At 53.2% G+C, this 25,977-nt stretch overlaps 2 protein-coding genes across 2 annotated transcripts; both read left to right on the top strand.

The window, feature by feature from the left end:
* Window positions 1–394: 394 nt before the first annotated feature.
* Window positions 395–20,897, top strand: SLC44A4 (solute carrier family 44 member 4; the record flags this gene model as incomplete). The annotated part of the gene is made up of 21 exons (XM_080710593.1): window positions 395–431; window positions 2,357–2,405; window positions 5,683–5,756; window positions 5,880–5,958; window positions 7,354–7,453; window positions 7,534–7,659; window positions 7,843–7,903; window positions 9,894–9,984; window positions 10,059–10,142; window positions 11,225–11,460; window positions 11,551–11,650; window positions 13,668–13,760; window positions 14,235–14,337; window positions 16,256–16,506; window positions 16,584–16,678; window positions 16,758–16,861; window positions 16,934–17,007; window positions 18,234–18,304; window positions 18,392–18,486; window positions 18,568–18,652; window positions 20,779–20,897. 21 exons carry the CDS (start codon window positions 395–397, stop codon window positions 20,895–20,897), a joined length of 2,127 nt encoding a protein of 708 aa, XP_080566719.1.
* Window positions 20,898–21,438: 541 nt separating this feature from the next.
* NEU1 (neuraminidase 1) lies at window positions 21,439–25,231 on the top strand (the record flags this gene model as incomplete). The annotated part of the gene is made up of 6 exons (XM_080710101.1): window positions 21,439–21,603; window positions 21,993–22,185; window positions 23,299–23,561; window positions 24,339–24,521; window positions 24,688–24,910; window positions 25,005–25,231. 6 exons carry the CDS (start codon window positions 21,439–21,441, stop codon window positions 25,229–25,231), a joined length of 1,254 nt encoding a protein of 417 aa, XP_080566227.1.
* Window positions 25,232–25,977: the final 746 nt, after the last annotated feature.

The raw sequence follows: 25,977 nt of genomic DNA, 5'->3' as shown, positions 1-25,977 counted from the left end.
GGGGAGGCGGGTCCGAGGGGCAGAGGGCCCGGCAGGTGTGACAGCTGTGGCAGCCACCCAGCAGGGGGCAGCTGTGGCCGGACTGTTGGCAGGCCCGTGGGGAGCTTAAAAGCAACTACCTTAGTGTTCAGCAGGAGGGCGTGGGCCCAGTGGACCACAGTTAAAGAACTTTGCAAAATTGTGAAGTAATCAGGGTGCACCAGTTCCTGGAGCTCCCAGCTAGAGCCCGTGTCCCAGCCGGCTGGTCACGCTGGTTGTGGACTTGTGGAGTTGAGAAGGAGGAACTGGAGTGTGTCGGGACCACAGGGGGTGGGGCTGTGACGTGGGCGGTGAGGCGGGGCGGGCGGCAGGTGAGTCGCCAGGTCTCCCGGGCTCCAATCACTCCCGAGACGCCATGGGGGGGAAGCAGGGCGACCACAACGAGGCCTACGGTGAGGCTGGGGGCAGAGGCCGGAGGAGGGAGGCCGGGGGAGGCTGGGCACCGCAGGGCGTGGTGGCTGAGGCCGGCTCCAGGGAGAGGAACCAAGGAGCGTCTAGGTCCCTGAGGGGCAAGCCCTGGAAACGAGCCCATGAGAGCGGAATCAGGGCTCTGCCTACGGCCAGGGCTGGGGAGCCTTTGTTGGGTGTAGCTGGGGTCTGTCTGGCTGTGCGTGAGGAGGGGGCCTGGGAGGAGGTGGGGGTTCAGGTCTGCACCCTGGGTCCCCAAGGGCAGAGCCCTGGCAAACTAAGCTTGGATGGAAAGTGGCAGAGTTGGGGTTGTGGCAGGAGGATGGGGCTCGGGCTGGGGCGTAAGTGCAGGTCCTGCAGTGGATGCAGAGGAAGGAGTCCAGCCTGGGCTCTGGGCTTGAGGGGATAACGCCGGGACCAGGCAGTCCCTTCTATTGGGGGAGCAGGGCTGGGATGTTGGATGGGCTGGGGTCTGTGAGGAGTGGGTTCTTCTAGGATCTTGGTGGAGAGGGGCCTGGGGACACCCCTAGGGTAGAAGCCTGTCTGGGGTACCTTGAGGAGGAGGGGTAGGCCCTCTGGGATGCCTGAGGGGAGAAGGAGTGGAGAGCCTATATCCAGAATCTATGCGGAGAAAGGGCTGGGCTCTCTTCCAAGGGTCCTGAGCATTGGGGGCTGAGGGGCAGAGGAGAGGGCGCTGGGGCCTGGGCTGCCTGCAGAGGGCCTGGGGGCTGGAGGGGAGGCCACCCTGCAGGCAGGGCATCCTAGAGGTGGGGCTGGCGGCCTGAGGGCCGGGGAGGGCTGAGGGAGCTCCGCTCAAGACTTCCTGGAGCAGTTTCGGTCAATCATTCATCTCACGGCCAAGAGACACCGGAGGACAGAGTCCAGAGCACTGGGGGCCATGGCTCCCTCCCCTTCCCAGACTCCGGCTGGGCCCTCCGCCCTGCTTCCCGGTGTCCACACTGGGACCCCAGCTTCCTGGCCCCACCTCCTCCTGTGTGTACTCAGGAAGGACTGGGAACCGGACACAGCCACAATCTCAACAGCCAGCAGGCTCAGGTGTCACCGGACCAGCCACCCCGAGCTTGGCTGTGGTCTAAGGACTGAGGTTCCTTTGGAGAGGGGGGTCTCTAGGGGCCCCTCCTCCATCCCCAGACCCTGCTAGGGTTGACCCTGTTGGCCCAGTTTCTTTGCTCATGGCCTTGGGCCAGAGGGTGGAGACAGTGTCCAGAGTGACCTCCCTCAGGGACTGTGACCTCAGAGGGGTTCCTTCCAGATCTGGGCTGTCCCTGAGCAGAGTATAGAGAAGGAAGAGAGAGCCAGGCGGGAGGCTGAGACAGGAGGCTCGCAGGTTTGAGGGCAGCCTGTTTCAAAATAAAACTAAAAAATAGGGCTGGGGGACCAGGCGTGGTGGCGCACACTTGTAATCCCCGCGCTTGGGAGGCGGAGATAGGAGGATCGCTGGCTTAGAGACCCTGTTTCCAAATAAAAATATAAAATAGGTCTGGGAGTGTAGCCTAGAGGTAGAAGGGTTTCCAGGAACCCCAGTACCCCCCCACACACACACACAAAATAGAGAGAGAGAGAGAGAGAGAGAGAGAGAGAGAGAGAGAGAGAGAGAAGAAATAAATATGGGAGATAGAGTCCCACGTCTCACCTGGAGGGGCCTCAGGAGAACTAGGGGCAGGGTGGGGACAGGGGACCAAGGCCATCTCCCATGCACACAGCCTTGTTTCATCTCAACGAAACGCAGCCAGGGGCCAGTGCCCGGCTAGAGTTCAAGGTGAGGCGCTGAGCTGCAGACCAGGCCTGGATCCCACAGTTCCTGGGCCAGGGAAGGATGCAGGAGGGACAGGAAATGGGCAGCGACCCTCGGAGGCTCACTCTCCACACTCCTCTTCATGACCCTCAGGGAGAGCAGCCAAATACGACCCTTCCTTTCGAGGTCCCATCAAGAACAGGTGCGTCTGGGCACTGGGCTGGGAGCACGGGGGGGGGGGGGTCTCCTTTTTACTTTCACAAGTAAGAAACTTGTGAAGCTGGACGTGGAGGTGCACGCTTGTAATGTCAGTACTCGGGAGGCTGAGACGGGAAGATCACGGATTCAGAGCCAGCCTCTTGGCAAGCAATTTAGCCCGCCACGTAGCAAGGCTCTCATCCACCTGGTGAGACTGTCTCCAAAAAAGAAATAAAATCAGGCTGGGGCACAGCTTGGAGGAAGAGTATCTTTGGGTTCAATCCCTAGTACAAAAGAAAGGAAGGAAGGAAGGAAGGAAGGAAGGAAGGAAGGAAGGAAGGAAGGAAGGAAGGAAGGAGAGAAAGAAGGGAGGGAAAGAAAGAAGGGAGGAAGGGAGGGAGAGAGGGAGGGAGGGAGGAAGAAAGAAGAGGGAGGGAGGGAGGAAGAAAGAAGAAATTTGTGAGCCGGGGTGGTGGTACATGCTCGTAGTCCCAGTACCTGGGAAGCTGAAACAGGAGAAGCACAAATTTGTGGCCAGCCTCAGCTATTTTTCTCTTTTCTTTCTTTCTTTCCTTCTTTCTTTCTTTCTTTCTTTCTTCCTTCCTTTCTTTCTTTCTCTCCTTCCTTCCTTCCTTCCTTCCTTCCTTCCTTCCTTCCTTCCTTCCTTCTTGTGGTACTAGGAATGGAACCAGAAGCATTCTACCTCTGAGCTACATACATTTCCAGACCTATTTATATTCTTTTTTTTTTGGGGGGGGGGGTCTGGGGATGGAACCCAGGGGCATTCTACACCTGAGCTACACCCCCTGCTATTTTTTTTTTTTTTTGCGGGGTCTGGGGATGGAACCCAGGGGCATTTGACCTCCGAGCTATACCCCCTGCCCTATTTTTTATTCTTTATTTTGAAACCAGGTCTCACTGAGTTGCAGAGGGCCTCACTAAGTAGCTGAGGCTGTCCGCGAACCATGATCCTCCAGGTCTCAGCCTCCCGAATGCTGGGATTACAAGCGTGCGCCACCACGCCCGGCTACCCCCTGCTATTTTTTATTCTTTAATTTGAAACCGGGTCTCCCTGAATTGCAGAGGGCCTCACTAAGTAGCTGAGGCTGTCCACGAATCGCGATCCTCCAGTCTCAGCCTCCTGAATGCTGGGATTACAAGCGTGCGCCACCACACCCGGCCCTATATTTATTCTTTATTTTTAACCAGAGTCTCACGAACTTGCAGCAAGCCTCACTAAGTAGCTAAGGCTATCCTCAAGCCTGCAATCCTCCTGTCTCAGCCTCCCAAGTTCTGGGATTACCAGTTCGGCCAGCCTCAGCAATTTAAGTAAGGCTTTTAGCAACTTAGTGAGACCCTGTTTCCAAATAAAAAATAAAATAGGTCTGGGAGTGTAGCCTGGAGGTAGAAGGTTCCTGGGTTCAATCTCCAGTACCAAAAAAAAAAAAAAAAAAAAAGACACTTGTGAGAGGAAAAAAATATCCTGCCCCAGGAGAATGGCTCCCTGGGGCATTTGGCAAGCCTGGAGGAGGCATCCAGGGGCTTCCTGGTGCTGGGACATTCTGTTTCTATTCTGTTTCTTGATTGCAGTGCTGGTTACACAGGTGTGTGTGTGTTTGGAGAAAACTCATTCAACTGAGTATTTATGAGGGGTGTGTGTTTGTGTAGGGGTGTGTGTGTGCATGTGTAGGGGGGTGTGTGTGCATGCATAGGGGTGTGTGTGTGCATGTGTAGGGGGGTGTGTGTGCATGTGTAGGGGGTGTGTGTGCATGTGTAGGGGTGTGTGTGTGCACGCATAGGGGTGTGTGTGTGTGTGGTGCTGGGAAGAGTGCTCAGTACGTGTTCTACCATTTGAGCTACACTCTTAACCCTGAGTTGTGCCTTTCTTTCTTTTTCTTTCTTTCTTTCTTTCTTTCTTTCTTTCTTCTTTCTTTCTTTTTTTTTTTTTTTTTTGAGGTATTGGGGATGGAACCCAGGGGCATTCTACCTCTGAACTACACCCCCAGCCCTACTTTTTATTCTTTATTTTGAAACAGGCTCTCGCTGAGTTGCAAAGGGCCTCACTAAGCAGTAGCTGAGGCTGTCCAGGAACCTGTGATCCTCCTGGCTCAGCCTCCCGAAGGCTAGGATTACAAGGGTGTGCGCCTGGCTTGAGTTGTGCTTTTCTATGTTATACTTCAAAAGAAAGAGACCTACCCAGGAAAAAGTTTCCAAGAAAAAGGAAGAAAGAAAGAAAGAAAGAAAGAAAGAAAGAAAGAAAGAAAGAAAGAAAGAAAGAAAGAAAGAAGAGAGAGGGAGGGAGGGATTTGGTGGCACATGCCTTTACTCCCCAGGACTTGGGAGGCTAAGACAGGAAAATATGAGATTTGAGGACAAATTCAGCAAGTAGTGAGACTCTCATCAACCTAGTAAGACCCTGTCTCAAAATAAAAATAGCTGGGCGCAGTGGCGCACACTTGTAAACCCCGCGCTTGGGAGGCGGAGACAGGAGGATCGTGCAGGTTCGAAGCCAGCCGCGCTGGCTTACGAGACCCTGTTTCCAAATAAAAATATATAAAATAGGTGTCTGGAAGTGTAGCCTGGAGGTAGAAGGGTTTCTAGGAACACAAGTACCACCAAAAAAATAATAACAATAAATTTTAAAAATAAAATAAAAATAAAAGCCAAGTGTGTAATCCCCGCATTTGGAAGGTTGAGACAGGAAGATCACAGTTCGTGGACAGCCTCAGCTGCTACTTAGTGAGGCCCTTTGCAACTTAGTGAGATCCTGTTTCAAATAAAGAATAAGCCGGGCGGTGGCGCACGCTTGCAATCCCTGCGCTTGGGAGGCTGAGACAGGAGGATCGTGCAGGTTTGAAGTCAGCCTCAGCTACTTAGTGAGGCTCTCAGCAACTTAGTGAGACCCTGTTTCCAAATAAAATATTTTTTAAAAAATGGGTCTGGGACTATAGCCCGGAGATAGAAAGCCTCTTGGTTCCACCCCCAGTACCACCAAAAAAAATTTTTTTAAATAAAGAATTAAAAAAATAGGGCTGGGAGTGTAGCTCGGAGGTGGAATGCCCCTGGGTTCTATCCCTAATACCACAAAAAAATATAATAAAATAAACAGGGCTGGTGGTGCAGCTTGGAGATAGAATGCCCCCTGAGTTCAATCCCCAGTACCACACACACACACACACAAAATCTGCAGATACCCGCTTTCCAGCATTGCCCAACTCTCCCACCCACACCCCAGGCCCGTGCCCCCCATTCTTCCCCAAAGCACCCCGTTTCTCTCGCAGGAGCTGCACAGACATCATCTGCTGCATCCTCTTCCTGCTCTTCATAGTGGGCTACATTGTGGTGGGGTTCGTGGGTGAGTGTCCAGTGCCAGAGCCTCGGGCGGCGGGGTGACGGGCGGTCACCCAGGGAAAGGACCACCCCGCGGGGCTGCCTCAGCTCCCCCATGTCAGCCATTCATCTGTGTGTCTGCCTCCAGCCTGGCTGTATGGAGACCCCCGGCAAGTCCTGTACCCCCGGAACTCCACTGGGGCCTACTGCGGACTCGGGGAGAACAAGTAAGTAGAAACAGAGACGGGGGCCGAGGGAGGTGAGGTAGGGCAGGGGACCCCCAACGCCAGCGGCTGGGCCGGGCCAGCCCGCACCCACTTTCCCTGTTGTCTTGCCTCACTCACAGCCCCAGATCCGGCCCCTGCTCCAGGCCACCTTGACACCCGCCTGCTCCGGTCCCCCAGATAGGTTGGGAAGCAATGTAAAGTCATGGCCAGGTGCATGGGTTTAGAATGCAGAGGTCGCTCCTTAGGGTGGCTACAGTTTGGTTGTGAGCTGGGCATCGTGGTGCACGCCCGTCCTCCCAGGACCTGGGAGGCTGAGATAGAAGGATCACAGGTTTGAGGACAGCCTCAGCAAGTAGTGAGACCCTGCACAACTTAAGAGACTTTGTTTCACAATCAAAAAGAATTAACATCCAGGTGTGGTGGCGCACGCTTGTAATCCCCATGCTTGGGAGGCTGAGACCAGAGGATCACAGGTTCGCAGACAGCCTCAGCTACTTAGTGAGGCCCTTTGCAACTCAGTGAGACACTATTTCAAAATAAAGAATAAAAAATAGGGCTGGGGTGTAGCTTGAAAGTAGAATTGCCCCTGGGTTCAATCCCCTAATACCGAAAACACAAAAAAGAATAAAAATAGCTTGGGATAGCTTAGAGGGAGGTGCCTTTGAGTTCAGTCCCCAGCACCATACATGTATACACACACACACACACACACACACACACACACAACACTGGGTGTGTATCTCAGAGGTAGAATGCCCCTGAGTTCAATCCCCAGCACAACATAAGCACACATACACACACACACACACACACACACACACACACACACACACACGGCTAAGTATGTACCTCAGAGGTAGAACACCCCTGAGTTCAATCCTCATTACCAATTTTTTTTGTGTGTGTGGGTCTGGGAATGGAACCCAGAGGCATTTGACCTCCGAGCTACACCCCCTGCCCTATTTTTTATTCTTTATTTTGAAACAGGGTTTCACTAAGTAGCTGAGGCTGGCCTTGAACCTGCGATCCTCCTGTCTCAGCCTCCCAAGTACTGGGATTACAAGCCTGCGTCACCACGCCTAGCTAGCCACTGTCATTTTATACAAAGCAGGCACTGTCATTTTCTACCTAACTCATTTCTACATGAGACAGAGCGCAGTTAAATGACTTGCCCAAGGTCAAAACAGTGGTAGGAGGAAATTAGGCTCTGGAATGGAGGCTCTTAGCCACTCGGCTGTGAACCGTTCTGGGATCATTCAGGTGTCTCCTCTACCTCCCCAGCTGAGCAGGGCCAGGCTCCACGGGACTGCTCTGGGTCCCATGGGGTCCTCGGTATTCCCTCCCTTCTCCCAAGGCCAGACAGGCCCCCGTGATCACCTCCCTCTTCTCCTGCAGAGAAAGGCCCTACGTCCTGTACTTCAACATCTTCAGCTGCATTGTGGCCAGCGACGTCATCACGGTCGCCCAGAACGGCCTACAGTGTCCCACGCCCCAGGTGGGAGCCCGGGGCCTGCCTCTGCCCTCCCCATCCCCAGGGCCCCAGGCACCAGCCCTTAGCGCCTTCTCTGCCGCCAGGTGTGTGTGCCCTCCTGCCCCGACACCCCCTGGGCGGTGGAAAGCAGTCAGTTCTCAATGACGGTCGGGGAGGTCTTCTATAAAGAAAACAGGAACTTCTGCCTGCCCGGGGTGCCCTCGGATATGGTGAGCACCTCTCCGGCGTCACTGCTGTCCCTGGGAGGCCTGCAGTGGGCAGGCATGGGGGGGGGCGTGGTAGATGATCACGAACTGGCCAGGTTGAGCCCCATGGTGGTGGTGGTGACGCTGGGACCCTCTTCTCCATCCTGCTCCATGTCTGTGTGTCTGTCCTCCCCTTCCCACCGCCAGATAGTGCTCCAGAGCCTGCAACAGGAACTCTGCCCCAGTTTCCTCCTCCCCTCCACACCAGGTGAGAAGCATGAATTTCCTCCTCCGGCAACAGCCCTGTAGCTATGTTTATTCTCAAGTAAGGATACCAGGCACAGACAGTAAAACCACACAGCTTAGCCAGACAGGGCAGCTGCAATCAGTACTTGGGAGGCTGAGAAAGGAGGATCCCAGGTTCCAGGAAAAGTGAGACTGTTATCAAAATACAAATAAAAATAGGGCTCGGGTATAGCTTAGAGGTAGAATGGCCCCTGGGCTCAATCCCCAGTACCACAAAAATAAATAATTAAATAATAAATTAAAATGGCTGGGGGTGTAGCTCAGAGGTAGAATGCTTCTGGGTTTAATATCTGGTATCACAAAAATATAAATTATATATGCATACATATATGACTTTTTAGTCTGAGATAAGATGCCCAGGTTTTTTTTTTTTTTTCTTCTGTACTAGGGATGGAACCCAGGGGCATTCTACCTCCTAGATAAACCCCCTGCCCTATTTTTTTTTTCTTTATTTTGAAACACAGTCTCATTGAGTTGCAAAGGGCCTCACTAAGTAGCGGAGGCTGTCCGCAAACCACGATCCTCCCGTCTCAGCCTCCCAATTGCTGGGATGACAAGTGTGCGCCACCACGCCTGGCTAAAAGATGCCCAGTTTCGAGTGTTCGTACAGTAGGAGGTGTGTCGAATGAAAGAAAGCTCCGAGGCCAGATGGATCCAGCTGTGAATTGTGGCAGTTTCCAGCTGAGTGGTCTTGGGCCCATTGCTCAACCGCTTTGTACCTTGTAACCTCATCTTTGCAAGATAAATGACTAAAAAGCCTGCCTGAGCAGGCACAGTGGCGCAAGCTTATAATTCCAGTCCTTGGGAGGCTGAGACAGGAGGATCACAGGTTCCAGGCCAGCCTCAGCAACTTAGAAAGACCCTCGGCAATTTAGTGAGACCCTGTTTCAAATAAAAAGGGCTAGAGGCATAGCTCGGAGGTAGAATGCTCCAGGGTTCAATTGCCGGTACTGATGATGATGATGATAGTAATGGTGATGTTGATGGTGATGACGGTGACGGTGATGATGATGATGATGATGGTGGTGGTGGTGATGGTGATGATGGTGGTGGTGATGGTGGTGATGATGGTGATGGTGGTAGTGATGGTGATGATGATGATTGTAATGGTGATGTTGGTGATGGTGGTGATGATGGTGGTGCTGGCAATGATAGTGATGGTGGTGATGGTGATGATGGTGATTGTAATGGTGATGGTGATGATGGTGGTGATGGTGGTAGTGATGGTGATGATGGTGGTGATGGTGATGATGGTGATGATGGTGATTGTCATGGTCATGTTGGTGATGGTGGTGATGGTGATGATGGTGGTGATGGTGATGATGGTGATTGTCATGGTAATGTTGGTGATGGTGGTGATGGTGGTGATGATGATGGTGATGGTGGTGATGGATGGTGATGGTGATGGTGGTAGTGATGGTGATGGTGATGGTGGTGGTGATGGTGATGATGGTGATTGTCATGGTAATGTTGGTGATGGTGGTGATGGTGGTGATGATGATGGTGATGGTGGTGATGGATGGTGATGGTGATGGTGGTAGTGATGGTGATGGTGGTGATGATGGTGATGATGGTGATTGTCATGGTAATGTTGGTGATGGTGGTGATGGTGGTGATGATGATGATGGTGATTGTAATGGTGATGGTGATGATGGTGATTGTCATGGTAATGTTGGTGATGGTGGTGATGATGGTGATGATGTTGGTGATGGTGGTGATGATGGTGATGATGGTGGTGATGATGGTGATGATGACGGTGATGGTGGTGATGGATGGTGGGCTGTGGCATGGGAGGGTAAGGAGCAACCTGGGCTCCACAGAGCAGGGCAGGGCTGGAGCTCCCGCTTCCCTGTGGAATTCAGAGCAGTGCCGCCTCCTTAAGCCTCCCCAGCCCCAGGGACTTTGCAGGCAAAGCCCCACCCCTACCCAGTGGCCCCTGTCCCCTCCTCCAGCCCTGGGCCGTTGCTTCCCGTCAGTCAACATTAACTTCACACTGCCTGAATTCCCCTGGATCAACAACAGCACCGTCGCTCAGGGGGTCAGGTAGGCATCACTCCCCAGCAGCTGCCCTGCGCCCTGCCAGCCCGCAGCCCCACCTGACTTGTTCCCCCCGACAGTGGTCTTCTTGACACCATCAATGCCCGAGACATCACCGTGAGGATCTTTGAAGATTTTGCCCAGTCCTGGTACTGGATTCTTGTGTGAGTCACCAGATCCCCACTCCACCTCCTGCTCTCTGGCTCTGCTTTTTCATTCCTAACTTTCCTTCAGCTCCACATCTGAAACAGAGGCTGTTTACAGAGCGGGAGGAGCCGGAGTTCAGAGCAGATCACGGCCCTATCAGGATTCATAAGGAAAGCTAGGTGTCATGGCGCATGCTTGCAATCCCAGTACTTGAGAGGCTGAGACGGGAGGATGGCAGGTTCGCAGCCAGCCTCAGCTGCCTAGTGAAGCCTTTAGGTACAATTCTGAATACCAGAAAATAATAAATAAATAAATAAATGGTCTGGTTTTAGCTCAGAGGTAAAATGTCCTTGGGTTTCATCCCCATTACCTCAAAGAAAGAAAGAAAGAAAGAAAGAAAGAAAGAAAGAGAGAGAGAGAGAGAGAGAGAGAAAGAAAGAAAGAAAGAAAGAAAGAAAGAAAGAAAGAAAGAAAGAAAGAAAGGAAGAAAGAAAAGAGCTGGGCAAGATGATGTCACACGTTTGTAATTCCAGCTTTTGGGAAACAGAGACAGGAAGATCAAGGTTCACAGACAGCCTCGGCTACTTAGTGAAGCCCTTTGCAACTCAGTGAGACCCTGTTTCAAACAAAGAATACAGCTGGGCATGGTGGCGCATGCTTGTAATCCCAGCACTTAGGAGGCTGAGACAGGAGGATTGTGCAGGTTCGAAGCCAGCCTCAGCTACTTAGTGATACCGTTTCCAATAAAATATTAAAATAGGTCTGGGGATATGGCCCAGAGGTAGAAAACCCCTGGGTTCCATCCCCAGTACCACAAATAAATAAATAAATAAATAAATAAATAAATAAATAAATAAAATAAAGAATAGGGCTGGGGATGTAGCTCAGAGGTAGAATGCCCCTGGGTTCCATCCTTAATACAAATAAAGAAAGAAGAGGAAAGAAAAGAAAAGAAGAAAAGAAAAGAAAAGAAAAGAGAAGAAGAAAGAGAGAGAGAGAAAGGAAGGAAGGAAGGAGCGCGTGGCTGGGGCTGGCAAGGTCTTCGGGAGCCTCTGAGGCCCGAGGCTGGGTCAGGCCTCACCTGCCGCCTTGCCCGCAGCGCCCTGGGCGTGGCTCTGGTCCTGAGCCTGCTGTTTATCTTCCTGCTGCGCCTGGTGGCCGGGCCGCTGGTGCTGGTGCTGATCCTGGGGGTGCTGGGCGTGCTGGCCTACGGCATCTACCACTGCTGGGAACAGTACCGGACGCTGCGAGACCGGGGCGCCTCCATCTCCCAGCTGGGCTTCACCACCAACCTCCGTGCCTACGAGAGCGTGCAGGAGACCTGGCTGGCCGCCCGTGAGTGCCCAGCCCCGAGCCGCCCACCCCTACCTGCCCTGTGCCAGCCCGCTGGCCTGGCTGACCGGCCGCTGCCCGCTGTGCCCGCAGTGATCGTGCTGGCCGTGCTGGAGGGCGTCCTGCTGCTCCTGCTCATCTTCCTGCGCCAGCGGATCCGCATCGCCATCGCCCTGCTGAAGGAGGCCAGCAGGTCAGCGTCCGAGGGGCTGCGGCCCCGGTGCAGCCTGAGGGAGGGCGCTCAGGGAGGGAGGTGGTAGGAAGCCACACAGGAAAAGTGGGTAGCACTGCTGGGAACGCCTCTCAGAGCCTCAGCTTCCCATCTGTAAAATGGGTATAATAGCAGCCAGGCATGTTGGCGTGCTTGTAATCCCAGTACCTGGAAGGCTGAGACAGGAGGATCACAGATTTGCTGCCAGCCTTAGCAGTGTAGCACAGCCCTCTGCAATTTAGTGAGACTCTGTTTGAAAATAAAAAATAAGCCAGGCATGGTGGTGCACGCTTGTAATCCCAGCATTTAGGAGGCTGAAACATGAGGATCTGGGCTCGCGGCCAACCTCAGTTACTTAGTGAGGCCTTTGCAGCTCAGTGAAAGACCCTGTTTCAAAATAAAGAATAAAAACTGGGCGTGGTAGCACATGCTTGTAATCCCAGCACTCAGGAGGCAGAGACAGGAGGATCACTGTTTCTGGACAGCCTCAGCTACTTAGTGAAGCCCTTTGCAACTCAGTGAGACCCTGTTTCAAAAGAAAGAACAAAAAATAGGGCAGGTGGTGTAGCTCAGAGGTCAAATGCACCTGGGTTCCCTCCTCAGACCCGAAGAAAAGATAAAGAATAAAAATAGGAACCGGGCGTGGTGGCGCACGCTTGTAATCCCAGCATTCAGGAGGCTGAGACCAGAGGATCGCAATTGGCAGACAGCCTCAGCTATTTAGTAAGGCCCTCCACAACTCAGTGAGACCTTGTTTCAAAATAAAAAATAAAAAATAGGGCAGGAGGTGTAGCTTGGAGGTCGAATGCCCCTGGGGTCCATCCCCAGACCCGCAAAAAAAAAAAAAAAAAAAAAAAAGAATAAAAAATTAAGGCTTGGGATGTCTCTCAGAGGTAGAATGCCACTGGGTTCCATTCCCAGTACTGCAAAAAAAAAAAAATAATAATAATAATAATAATAATAAAAAATAAGCTGAGTGTGATGGTACATGCCTGTAATCCCAGCTTTGGGGAGGCTAGGACGGGAGGATCTCAGGTTCAAGACCAGTCTCGGCCGATCTTAGTGAAGCCCTCCACATCTTAATGAGACTCTACTTCAAAATAAAAAATAAATAATAAAATAGGGCCAAGGTTGCAGCTCAAAGGTAGGAGGCCCCTCATTTCAATCCCCAGTAACACACACACACACACACACACACACACACACACACACACGTATAGTAGCAATTCCTGCCTTATAGGGTTGTGTTGTGGTACAGATGTGGCTTGGAAAAGAATTCAAGACAAAGAGTAGAGTTATAGACAGATTTACTTAGGGAAGTAAGAAATACACATTCAGTCCAGGCGTGGTGACGCACACTTGTAATCCTGGTACTCAGGAGACTGAGACAGGAGGATCACAGGTTCGCGGCCAGCCTTAGCTACTTAGTGAGGTCGTCTGCAACTTAGTGAGAACCTGTTTCCAAATAAAGAATAAAAATTAGGGCTGGGGTTGTCATTTGGGGGTTGAATGTACCTGGGTTCAATCACCAGTACCGCAAAAAAAAAAAAAAAAAAAAAAGGAAGGAGGAAGCCGGGCGTGGTGGCACACATTTGTAATCCCAGCGCTTGGGAGGCTGAGACAGGAGGATCGCACGGGTTCAGAGCCAGCCTCAGCTACTTAGTGAGGCTCTCAGCAACTTAGTGAGATCCTGTTTCCAAATAAAATATAAAATGGGTCTGGGAGTATAGCCCGGAGGTAGAAAGCCCCTGGGTTCCACTTCCAGCACCACCAAAAAAAAAAAAAAAAAAAAAAGGAAGGAAAGAAGGAAGGAAGGAAGGAAGGAAGGGAGGAAGGGAGGGAGGGAGGGAGGAAATAAAAGAAGAGTCACTGGCCCAAGGCGGCAGCCCGGGGGCTGGATAGGCACTGGCCGCGGCCGATGAGGGGCCATGCCAGGGTCAGCCCCAGGAGATGCGCCTGGGTCGGGCTGTGTTGGCAGACCGCTCTTTTCTCTCTGCAGGGCTGTGGGACAGATGATGTCAACCATGCTCTACCCTCTGGTCACCTTTGTCCTCCTGGTCATTTGCATTGTGTACTGGGCCACGACTGCTCTGTATCCTTTGTTCAGGCTACCAGTCAGCCCCTGCTGGAGCCCCGGGGCGTGCAGGGATGGTGCAGCCAGCCCACAGGGCACCTGGCCGCACCTGGCACGCCCTCCTGGCTGGGCAGAGCAGGGGCCACATGGGCAGGCCAAGTCCCGGTGCCCGGGGGGTGGGGGTGCCAACCCGCCTCAGCACCCAGGACCTGTCCCTAAGGAGCGGCCTGCGCAGATACCACGTGACTTTGTTTTCTTTTTTTCTTTTCTGGTACTGGGGATGGAACCCAGGAGCATTCTACCTCCGAGCAACACCCCCAGCCCTATTTTTTATTCTTTATTTTGAAACAGGGTCTCACTGAGTTGCAGAGGGCCTAAGTAGCTGAGGCTGTCTGCGAACCCGGATCCTCCTGTCTCAGCCCCAAATGCTGAGACTACAAGCGTGTGCCACCAAGCCCGGCCGTGACCGCATTTTCCTTGACTCCCCTCTGGGTACCTGGCCACCTCGGGGCAACCCCAGTACGTCTACTGGGTGTCCAATGCCAGCACGCCCGGCTGTGAGAACGTGACCGTGAATCAATCGTGTGACCCCACGGTGAGGGCAGGTGGGGGGCGCAGGGGGACCTCAGGAGCCAACCAGTTCAGGTCCCTCATTGGGTGGAGGTGACTGAGACTGGAGAGGCCAAGAGCTTCCCCCAAGGTCCCATAACCTACCACCATGATGCACAGAGGAAGCTGAGGCCAGCCAGGGCCCGAGGCAGGAGCGGGGAGGTCTGGGTAGCAAGGTGCTCCTGGAGAACCATTGGGATTTCACCCGCCAGGCTCACCTGCTGCTCTATAAAATGGAGAGAATCATAATATCCTGAGCAGGGCGTGGTGGCGCACGCTTTTAATTCCAGCACTTGGGAGGCCGAGACAGGAGGATCTCAGTTCGCAGACAGCTTCAGCTACTTAGTGAGGCCTTTGCAACTTACAGAGACCCTGTTTCAAAATAAAAAACAGGGCTGGGGGTGTAGCTTGGAGGTAAAATGTCCCTGAGTTCCATCCCCAGTACCGCAAAAATAAATAAATAAATAGGGCTGGGAAGCCAGGCGTGGTGGCACATGCTTGCAATCCCTGCATTTGGGAGGCTGAGATCAGAGGATCGTGGTTTGCGGACAGCCTCGGCTACTTAGCAAGGCCCTTTGCAACTCAGACTCTGTTTCAAAATTTAAAAAGACTATAAAATATAGGGCTAGGGGTGTCCTGGGTGCCATTCCCAGTACCATAAAAAAAAAAAAAAGTAATACCTGTTCCTCTGGGTGGCTGAGAAGGTTAAATGACATCCTGTACAAACAACGCTTAGTATAAGCTTGGCACCTGATAAGAGCTGATCTGATACCTGCCGGGGTTGTTTTGCTAAGTCTGCCTTCCTTGAACACTGCCCTCCGCACCAGGACTCCGGGGGGAGGGGGGGTTGCGGGGGGGGGGCTCCTTCTGCAGACTCCCTTTGGCGGTTCCAGGGCTTGGCCCTAGACTGCTGGGGATTTCCTGTCCTCAAAGCTTTCTTAGCTGGGTGCAGTGCTACACACCTGGAATCCCAATACTTGGGAGACAGGCTGGAGAGTTGCAGGTTCGAGGCTAGCCTCAGCAACTTAACAAGACCCTGTTTCAAAATAAAAAAAGGCTGGTGGTGTAGCTCAGAGGTGGAATGCCCCTGGGTTTACTCTCTTAATATAAAAAAAAAAAGCATGGCCACTATGTCAGTATCACATCTAACAAAATTAACAATAATCCCTTCATATCAAATACCCATATTCAATTTTCTGGGAAATAGTTTTTGTTTGTTTATTGTTTTTTTTTTTTTTAAACTGGCTCTTAGCTGGGCATGGTGGCGCATGCTTGTAATCCCAATACTTGGGAGGCTGAGACAGGAGGATCGCAGGTTTGTGGCCAGCCTCAGCTACTTAGTGAGGCCTTCATGACTTAGTGAGACCATGTTTCCAAATAAAGAATAAAAGGGGCTGGGGGTGTAGCTCAGAAGTAGAACGCCCCCTGGGTTCAATCCCCAGTACCTTAAAAAAAAAAAAAAGAAACAAAACAAAAAAATAAGGTCTCACTAGGTTGTTAAGAGTCTTACCACTTGCTGAGGCAGTCCAGAACTCGCGAGCCTCCTGACTCAGCCTCCCAAGTACTGGGATTCTAGGAGTGCGCCAGCATGCCCGGCTCACTGAGAGGTGTTTTGGTTGAGCGGCAAACTTCCCAGGCAGGTTACTGAAAGAGGAAGCAAGAGAGCAGGCCCTAGAGGGAGAGCACACACTATCAGGTGTGGCCCGGGAGCTCTTCCCGGTCCAGGGACAGGGAAGCTATTATAATAACTTGCACAATAGTCAGACGTGCACAGTCTGGGTCTGGAGATGGGCTTCCTGAAAGGACTTAGCTCTCCAGGAAGGAGCTGGGGGAGGTCAGACCCCAGCACTGTGGCCTCTGAAGCTGGGCCTCCGCCAACCTGTCCTCCCCCCTGCCACCACCAGGCCCAGTCCGAGAGCTTGTGCCCAGGGCTGATGTGCGTCTTCCAGGGCTACTCGTCCACAGGCCTGGTCCAACGTTTTCTCTTCAACCTGCAAATCTACGGGGTCCTGGGGCTTTTCTGGACCCTTAACTGGGTACTGGCCCTGGGCCAGTGCGTCCTGGCCGGGGCCTTTGCCTCCTTCTACTGGGCCTTCCACAAGCCCCGGGACATCCCCACCTTCCCCCTGACCGCTGCCTTCATCCGCACCCTCCGGTAAGCCAGGGCGGGGTCCCGGGAACTGTGAGCAACAGGGTCCCCGGCCGTCCCCAACGGCCCACCCGCCTCTGCAGCTACCACACCGGCTCGCTGGCGTTTGGAGCCCTCATCCTGACCCTTGTGCAGCTAGCCCGGATCACCCTGGAATACATAGACCACAAGCTGAGAGGTGAGCGGCCGGGAGCCGCCCGGTGCTTGGGGAGGGCGGTCCGCGGCCAGGCGCCCAGACTGGGCTTCCCTCGCCCCAGGAGCCCAGAACCCCGTGGCCCGCTGCATCATGTGCTGCTTCAAGTGCTGCCTCTGGTGCCTGGAGAAGTTCATCAAGTTCCTGAACCGCAATGCCTACATCATGGTGAGCCGCGCGCAAGCCGCCCCGGGCCCCCCAGCCCCGCCCCGTGACTGAGCCTCCCTCCCGCGCCCCCAGATCGCCATCTACGGGAAGAATTTCTGTGTCTCCGCCAAGAATGCCTTCATGCTGCTCATGAGGAACGTGCTCAGGTCAGGCGTCCACAGGGCCACCAGGCGCGCCGGCCGTCCTCGGCGGCGCTGTGCTCAGCCGGCCCTGGACTTGGTTCCATCTGTTATTGCCACCTGGAAATGGAATTGTATTTGCTTCTATTTTATGTGTGTGCGGTACTCGGGATGGAAGCCAGGGGCATTCTACCTCTGAACTACACCCCCCCAACATTATTTCTTATTTTTTGTTTATATTTATTTATTTTATTTGAGGTACTGGGGATTGAGCCCAGAGGCATTCTACCTTCGAGCTACACTTCTAGCCCTACTTTCTTTCTTTCTTTCCTTCTTTCTTTCTTTCTTTCTTTCTCTCTCTCTCTTTCTTTTTTCGGTACTGGGGATAGAACCCAGGGGTATTCTACCTCTGACCTGAACCCCAGCCCTATTTTTTTTATTCTTTATTTTGAAACAGGGTCTCACTGAGTTGCAGAAGGCCTTACTAAATGGCTGAGGCTGGCTGCAAACCTGCAGTCCTCCTGTCTCAGCCTCCCGAATGCTGGGATTACAAGCGTGCGCCCCAAACCCAGCTCCTATTTTCTATTCTTTCTTCCTTTCTTTCCTTTCTTTCTTTCTTCCTTTCTATTTATTTATTTACTTACTTACTTACTTATTTTGCAGTACTGGGAATAGAACCCAGGGACATTCTACCTCCCAGCTACACCTCCAGCCCTATTTTTTACTCTTCATTTTGAAACCAGGTCTCAATGAGTTGCAAAGGGCCTAAGTAGCTGAGGCTGGCCGCAAACCAGGAACCTCCAGCCTCAGGTTCCCAAATGCTGGGATTCTATTCTTTATCTTGAAACAAGGTCTCACTAAATTGCAGACAACCTCACCAAGTAAGCTGAGAATGGCCATGAACCTGCGATCCTCCTTCCAAGTACTGGGATTACAGGCGTGCACCACCACGCCCAGCTAATAATTTTCATTTGAAACGGCCCTTGCAGGGCCGGGCGTGGTGGCGCACGCTTGGAATCCCAGCATTTGGGAGGCTGAGACCGGAGGATCCGGGTTCATGGCCAGCCTCAGCTACTTAGTGAGGCCCCCGGCAACTCAGTGCGGTGGTCGATTGCCCCCGGGTGCCATCCCCAGTACCAAAAAAAAAAAAAAAAAAAAAAAAAAAAAAGAAACAGTCCTTGCAAATTCCGAAGTCATTTCTGCTCCCAGTGCCACCAGGCTCTTACTCAAGAGCGACCCTAACTCCGGTACAGGGTGGTGGTCCTGGATAAAGTCACAGACCTGCTGCTGTTCTTCGGGAAGCTGCTGGTGGTCGGAGGCGTGGGTGAGGAGTGGGAGCCCGCGCCCAGGTCCGAGGGGAGGGGCTTCTGGGCATTGGGGAGCAGCCCTGACCTCCAGTGCTCTCCTGCAGGGGTCCTGGCCTTCTTTTTCTTCTCTGGTCGCATCCAGGGGCTGGGTAAAGACTTTGAGAACCCCCACCTCAACTACTACTGGCTGCCCATCTTGGTGAGTGACTCCCCTCCGACTCGCACCCCTGCCCCAGCTCTCCAAAGGATTCCTGAAACCCCAACTGGCTCTGTCTTCCAGACCTCCATCCTGGGAGCCTACGTCATCGCCAGCGGCTTCTTCAGCGTCTTTGGCATGTGTGTGGACACCCTCTTCCTCTGTTTCCGTGAGTGACACCCCCACCAGACAGCTCCCCCCAACCTAAAGGCCCCCCACTGAGCTGGGCAAGGTAGCACAAGCCTATAATCCCGGTATTTGGGAGGCTGAGACAGGAGGATTGCAGGTTTGAGGACAGCCTCAGCAATTTAGCAAGGCCCTCAGCAACCTAGAGGAACTGTTTCAAAAAATAAGCTGGATGTGATGGCGCATGCTTGTAGTCCTAATACTTGGGAAGGTGAGACTGAAGAATCACAGGTTCAAGAACAGCGTCAACAATTTAGTGAGGCTCTCAGCAACCTGGGGATACTGTTTTTAAATAAGGAATAAAGCCAGGCGTGGTGGTGCACCCTTGTAATCCCAGCACTCGGGAGGCTGAGACAGCATGATCATGGTTCGCAGCCAGCCTCTGCTACTTAGCGAGGCCCTCCACAATTTAGTGAGACTCTGTTTCAGAATAAAAGAATAAAAGAAAGCCGGGCGTGGTGGCGCACGCTTGTAATCCCCACGCTTGGGAGGTTGAGACAGGAGGATCGCGCAGGTTCGAAGCCAGCCGCGCTGGCTTAAGAGACCCTGTTTCCAAATAAAAATATAAAATAGGTCTGGGAGTGTAGCCTGGAGGTAGAAGGGTTTCCAGGCACCCCAGTACCACCAAAATAAATAAATAAATAAATAAGAATTTAATCGGGAGGCTGAGACCTGGAGGATCGCGGTTCGCGGACAGCCTCAGCTACTTAGTGAGGCCCTCTGCAACTCAGTGAGACCCGGTTTCAAAATAAAGAATAAAAAATAGGGCAGGGGGTGTAGCCTGGAGGTCAAATGCCCCTGGGTTCCATCCCCAGACCCGCAAAAAAAAAAAAAAAAAAAAAAAAAAAAGAATTTAAAAAATAGGGCTGAGGGTATAGTTCGAAGGTAGAATGTGCCCCTTGGTTCCTTCCCCAGACCCGCAAGAAAAAATAATAAAAAATAGGGCAAGGGGTGTAACTCAGAAGTCGAATGCCCCTGGGTTCCATCCCCAGACACTCAAAAAAAATTTTTTTTAATTTAAATAAATAAAAGGATAAAAAATAAATACATAAATAAAAATAAAGGAGCTAGTCGTGATGGTGTACACTTGTAATCCCAGTACTTGGGACGCTGAGACAGGAAGCTCGCAGGTTTAAACCCGGCCTCAGCAATTTACCAAGGTTTTCACCAACCCAATGAGACCCTGCTTCCAAATAAATAAAAACATTCAGGCTAGGGGTGTAGCTCAGAGGTAGAATGACACTGGGTTCGATCTCCAGTACTGTAATACTATATAAATAAATAAAATCAAATAAATAAGAACCAGATTAGGTGGTGCATGCTTGTAATCCCAGTACTTACTTGAGAGGCTGAGAATGGAGAATCTCAAGTTTGCAGCCAGCCTCAGCAATTCAGTGAGGCCCTCTGCAACTTAGTAAGAACTTATTTCCAAATAAAATAGGCCTGGGAGTGTAGCTCAGAGGTACAATGTCCCTGGGTTCCATTCCCAGTACCTAGATAAATAAATACATACAATAGGATGGACATGGTGGTGCAAGGTGCAATCCCACTACCCGGGAGGCTGAGCCAGAGCATGGCAGGTTCAAGACCAGTCTCGGCAACCCAGGGAGACCCTGTCAGAGGTAGAAAGAAGGCCTCTGGGTTTAATCCCAGTACCACAGACGGGCGTGGTGGCACATGCTTGTAATCCCCAGCGCTTTGGAGGCTGAGACAGGAGGATCACACAGGTTAGAAGCCAGCCTCAGCAACTTAGTGAGATCCTGTTTCCAAACAAAATATAAAATAGGTCTGGGAGTATAGCCTGGAGGTAGAAAGCCCCTGGGTTCTACCCCCAGTTCCACCAAAAATTAAAAAATTAAAATTAAAAAATTAAAATAAAATTTAAAATATTAATCCCAGTACCACAAAACTGGGTATGGTGGTGCACATCAATACTTGGGAAGCTGGAACAGGAGGATGGCAAGTTGTAAGTCAGCTTCAGCAACTTAGCAAACCCTGCTTCCAAATAAAAGATAAAATAGCGCTGGGGGTATAGGCAAGACGTAGAATGTCCTTGGGTTCAATCTCCGGCCCCGGCGCTCTAACCCGAGCCGTCTGCGTTGCGCTCAGTGGAGGATCTGGAACGCAACGACGGCTCCGCGGATCGGCCCTACTACATGCCCAAGTCCCTCCTGAAGATTCTGGGCAAGAAGAACGAGGCGCCCCCTGGGGACAAGAGGGAGAAATGAGCGACCAGGTCCTGGCCCAGGGCTGCGCCCGCCTGTGCCGACGCCCTAGCGCCCCGCCGCAATTTGCCCGACAGACCCTGATTCTGTAGCAAACAGATTGTATTAAAGATTGATATTTTGTTTTCTCAAATAAATCTGCGGTTTTTATTCCCTCCACAAAGACGTGGTCCCTCTCGGGAATCCCAGCTGGCCCAGCCCCCTCGCTATTCTCTTTAAAACTGGCTCCCGCCCCTGTGACGTAATAAGACAGTAGCCAATGAAGAGGCTCGGAGGGATTGAGGCCGCCTTCTCCCCAGCCAATAGACTTCGCGTCCGGGTCCCGTGCTCCGGCGCGTCAAAGAGGACCAATCGCAAGGGCAGGTTTCAGGGGGCGTGGCTTGGCGCTAGGGGTCAGAGTGCCCGAGGGCCAATTAAATCGGGCGAGCACGGCGTGGGGCGGGGCTGGAGGTGGTTTTTTTGAGCCTTTAAAGGGCGGGGGTCAGCTGACCGACCCCAGCTCGGGTCAGCTTAGTGGCCAGGCCCTGGGTCGCGGCTGGGAGACATGACGGGGGAGCGGCCCGGCGCGGCGCTCCTGGGCAGGCCCTGGGCACTGCCGGTGCCGGGCTCCTGGGAAGGCCGTCGGGTCCGGGTGCTGGCCGCCATCGTCCAGCTGCTGTTGTCTCTGGCAGGACTGGAGGCGGCTAGGGCTAAGAATGACTTCAGTCTGGTGAGTGGCCGCTGTCCTAGCCCCAGCCCCTACCCGTGTGGGTGGCCGCTGCCCAGGGTCCCCCGGAAGTGGCTGCCGAGCCCCTTCTTCGCAATAGGACTCTGCGGGACCCTAGAGCCGGTCCCGTAATCAGCTCCCAGCCTGTTACCCTCTATGAGCCCCGGGCCTTCTCATTCGAATCCCCCCTCCTTTTGGGGTCCCGGCCCCTACCTGAGGGTTCCTTCTCCCCTCAGAGCCCCTCCCTCACCCTGAGCCCCCAGCTTCACTCCAAAGTCTCCTTCGGGTTCCCTTTTCTTGTTCTGAGATCCCCGTGTCCCCTCCCTCCCTCATCCTACTGAGTTGCGGCCCATCGTCAAGCTAACCCTGTGGCTCTTCCTCTTCCCGCGCAGGTGCAGCCGCTGGTGACCATGGAACAGCTGCTGTGGGTGAGCGGCCGGCAGATCGGCTCGGTGGACACCTTCCGCATCCCCCTAATCACAGCCACCCCTCGAGGAACCCTCCTCGCCTTCGCGGAGGCCAGAAAAATGTCTGCATCCGATGAGGGAGCCAAGTTCATCGCTCTGCGAAGGTCCACAGACCAGGGTATAAACGTGCCTGAGCTGGAAGGAGCCAGTGCTCTGTCGGGTGGATGGATTGGGGGTATTCAAGGGTTCTGAGAATAGGGGAATTTGAGGGGGTAGAAGCCTGAATCTCTCGGGGGGTGGGAGGAACCTAAAGAGGAAAAAGGTACAGGGCAGTGATCTGGGAATTTGGATAACCAAGCAATTGGACATTCACTCAAGAGGCACAATTCTAGGATGTGTGAACAGAGCCATTAACAAAACAGACTGAGCCGGGCGTGGTGGCGCACACTTGTCATCCCTGCACTTGGGAGGCTGAGACAGGAGGATCGCGCAGGTTCCGAGCCAGCCTCAGCTACTTAGTGAGGCTCTCAGCAACTTAGTGAGACCCTGTTTCCAAATAAAATGAAAAATAGGTCTGGGAGTGTAGCCCAGAGGTAGAAAAGCCCCTGGGTTCCACCCCCAGTACCACCAAAAAAAAAAAAAAAAAAACCAGACCAAAAGTTCCTACTTTTATGAGACTTATATTCCATCGACAGGAGAGAGGCAGTATAATAACTTATAAATAACTCATTTTGTGCAGTGGGGAAAGTGACTGAAGCAGTGGAAAAAAAACAAAATAGGGCAAGAGGTATAGGTATAAGTGCTGGCACTTGGTTGTGATTTTATTTATTTGTGTGTTTATTTTGTGTGTGTGTGTGGCTGGCTGGCTGGCTGGCACTGGAGATTGAACCCAGGGGCATTCTACCTCTGAGCTACACTCCCAGCCCTATTTTTTATTCTTTATTTTGAAACAGAGTCTCAATAAATTGGTAGAATGCCCCCGGGCTCAACCCCTGGTACCATACACCATGCGCGCGCGCGCGCGCACACACACACACACACACACACACAGTGATAAAGAACCAGGTAAAGTGGCACACATCTGTAATCACGGTACTTGGGAGGCTGAACAACAAACCTAGTAAGACCCTTAGTAACTTAGTGAGACCCTGCCTCAAAATTTAAAAAACAGACCCTGGAGCTGCTATAAAGCCAGGGTTCCCTAGGGAGAGGCAGGGATGGGACAGAAGGGTGGGAAGGGGACCTGCAGAGTTCTCACGCTGTCTCCCCCCCCCCACGCTGTTTTGTACAGGCAGCACGTGGTCCTCCACAGCGTTCATCGTAGATGACGGAGAGGTGGCGGACGGGCTGAACCTGGGGGCCGTGGTGAGCGACGTGGAGACAGGGGTGGTTTTCCTCTTCTACTCCCTCTGTGCTCACAGAGTCCGCTGCCAGGTGGCCTCCACCATGCTGGTATGGAGCAAGGACGATGGCGTTTCCTGGAGCCCACCCCGGAATCTCTCCCTGGACATTGGCACCGAAATGTTTGCCCCTGGTCCGGGCTCCGGCATTCAGGTGTGTGTCCTGGGAGGTGGGTGGAGGGGGGCTGCCGTGTGGGGAGTGGCGAAGCCCCCAAGTGGACTCCTTCCCAGGAGCAAGGTCTGTGGAGTCAGGTTTTCTGGCTTGGGTGGGATTACTTAGAAAAAAGGCACATCCTGGGAGAAACCAAACACCCTAGGAGGGGAGATGGGACTTTGCCACCCAGTTCCAACTTGGGGGTCGTCAGTAGGACTGTCCTGGCTTTATTTATACAAAGTAGGACAAGGCGGCTCGTACAGTACTGTGCACCCAGTACTAGACATCTGTAAATCCCAATATTTGGGAGGCTGAGACAGGAGATCACAGGTTCTAGAACAGCCTCAGTAACTTAAGGAGGCCTGCTGCGACTTAGACTCTATTTCCAAATTAGGCTGGGCATGGTGGCGAACGCTTGTAATCCCAGCATTTGGGAGGCTGAGACAGGAGGATCTTGAGGCTACTTAGTGAGGCCCTTTGCAACTCAGTGAGACCCTGTTTCAAAATAAAAAATTAAAAAAAATAGGGCTGGGGGTGTAGCTCGGAGGTAGAATGCCCCTGGGTTCCATCCCCAGTGCCACAAAAATAAAAATAAAAATAAAAATAAAAATAAAAATAAAAAGAACTGCTTAATTCAGGCAGTCTCTGTGAGATTCTTCTAGGATCCTCAGTGAAAACGGACAGACTGAAGGGGCCAGGCCTGCCCTTCCTGTTGGGGAGCGCTGGGTGTCCCTCTCTGTCTCAGTCCCAACACTGACCCCCAGCCCCCTTCCGCAGAAGCAGCACGAGCCACGCAAGGGCCGGCTCATCGTGTGTGGCCACGGGACCCTGGAGCGCGATGGCGTCTTCTGCCTGCTCAGCGACGACCACGGCGCCACGTGGCGCTACGGGAGCGGGATCAGCGGCATCCCCTACGGCCAGCCCAAGCGGGAAAATGATTTCAACCCTGACGAGTGCCAGGTCAGGAGTCTGAGAAGCCCCGGGCCCCTGGCCCTGCCGGCCCTCCACTGCTCCATCCCCCAGAGACCAGGCTGCCTGCCCAGCTCTGTCCACGGCCGCCTTGAGGGATGGGCGTGTGTGCCCTCCTTGCTCCCTGCCCGCCCTGACGCCCCCGCCTCTCTCTTAGCCCTATGAGCTTCCAGATGGCTCGGTCATCATCAATGCCCGGAACCAGAACAACTACCACTGCCACTGCCGCATCGTGCTCCGCAGCTACGACGCCTGCGACTCGCTCAGGCCCCGTGATGTGACCTTCGACCCCGAGCTGGTGGACCCCGTGGTGGCCGCCGGGGCAGTAGCCACCAACTCAGGCATCGTCTTCTTCTCCAATCCAGCCCACCCGGAGTTCCGTGAGTGCATGGGGGGCCCGGAGAGGTGGGGGGGGGGTTAGGCGAGGCCCCGCCCCCTAGGCGAGGCCCCGCCCCGACCTGTCACTCTCCCCAGGAGTGAACCTGACCCTGCGCTGGAGCTTCAGCAACAGCACCTCCTGGCAGAAGAAGACAGTCCAGCTGTGGCCAGGGCCCAGTGGCTACTCATCGCTGGCCGCCCTGGAGAGCAGCGTGGGCGGGGAGGAGCTGGACCCCCAGCTCTACGTCCTGTACGAGAAAGGCCTGAACCACTACACAGAGAGCATCTCCGTGGCCAAAGTCAGCGTCTATGGGACACTCTGAGAAGGTTCTGGACTGTCTTCAGGACCTCGGCTCTCTAGACGGTCTACTGGGGATGCCTAAAAGACAGCTCCAGCATCCTTTAGACTTCAGCCTTTTGCAAAACCAACTTCTTTTGGACCGGGGAGTCACTCCTTAGGACCAAAGGGGGGCTTCCTCCAGCACAGGAGGCCGCCCTGCCTGGGGGCTGCCTTGCCCCGCTGGGTGTGGAGGCCACCCTTCCTGTCCTCCGGGGACAGTGACTGGCCGGCCCTTTCTTAGGCAGGGCTGGGCGGGCCTGTAGAATTGAATAAATGTGAACTCAGGGAACGGGGAAGGTGGCACTCCCTCTTTGGAGTTGGGAGAAAGAAGATGCCAGCTTTGAAGACAGGTGGGTGAACTGTCCTGTCGGATATTAGGTTTTAGGGCCAGACACTAGGTGCACTGCCACGCCCCTTGACTATTTATGAATCAAAATGTTTGTAACTTAAAGTTTCTAGTAATGGAGAGTGAACGCCTGCAGAGTCTCTGGTTTTGTCAACGCCTTTGTGTCCTTTCGGCCCCTGGGCACTGGTGAGGCTGGGAATGAGTTTTGGGGAAGGAGCTGGTGGACTGATTGCTTGGAAAGATCTGAATTTGACAAGTCAGGCCCTCTTTCCTTTTGACATTCCAGCTCGTCATAGAAAAATGGGTTGGTCCTCATAGGTGTGATGAGGAGCAGAAATAGGAGCTCAGTAAGATTTGTGTGTGTGTGGTACTGGGTATTGAAC

This window comes from Muscardinus avellanarius (genome assembly GCF_963383645.1).
Source record: "Muscardinus avellanarius genome assembly, chromosome: 14".
Lineage (NCBI taxonomy): Eukaryota > Metazoa > Chordata > Mammalia > Rodentia > Gliridae > Muscardinus > Muscardinus avellanarius.
This window is presented reverse-complemented; position numbering and strand designations above follow the sequence as displayed.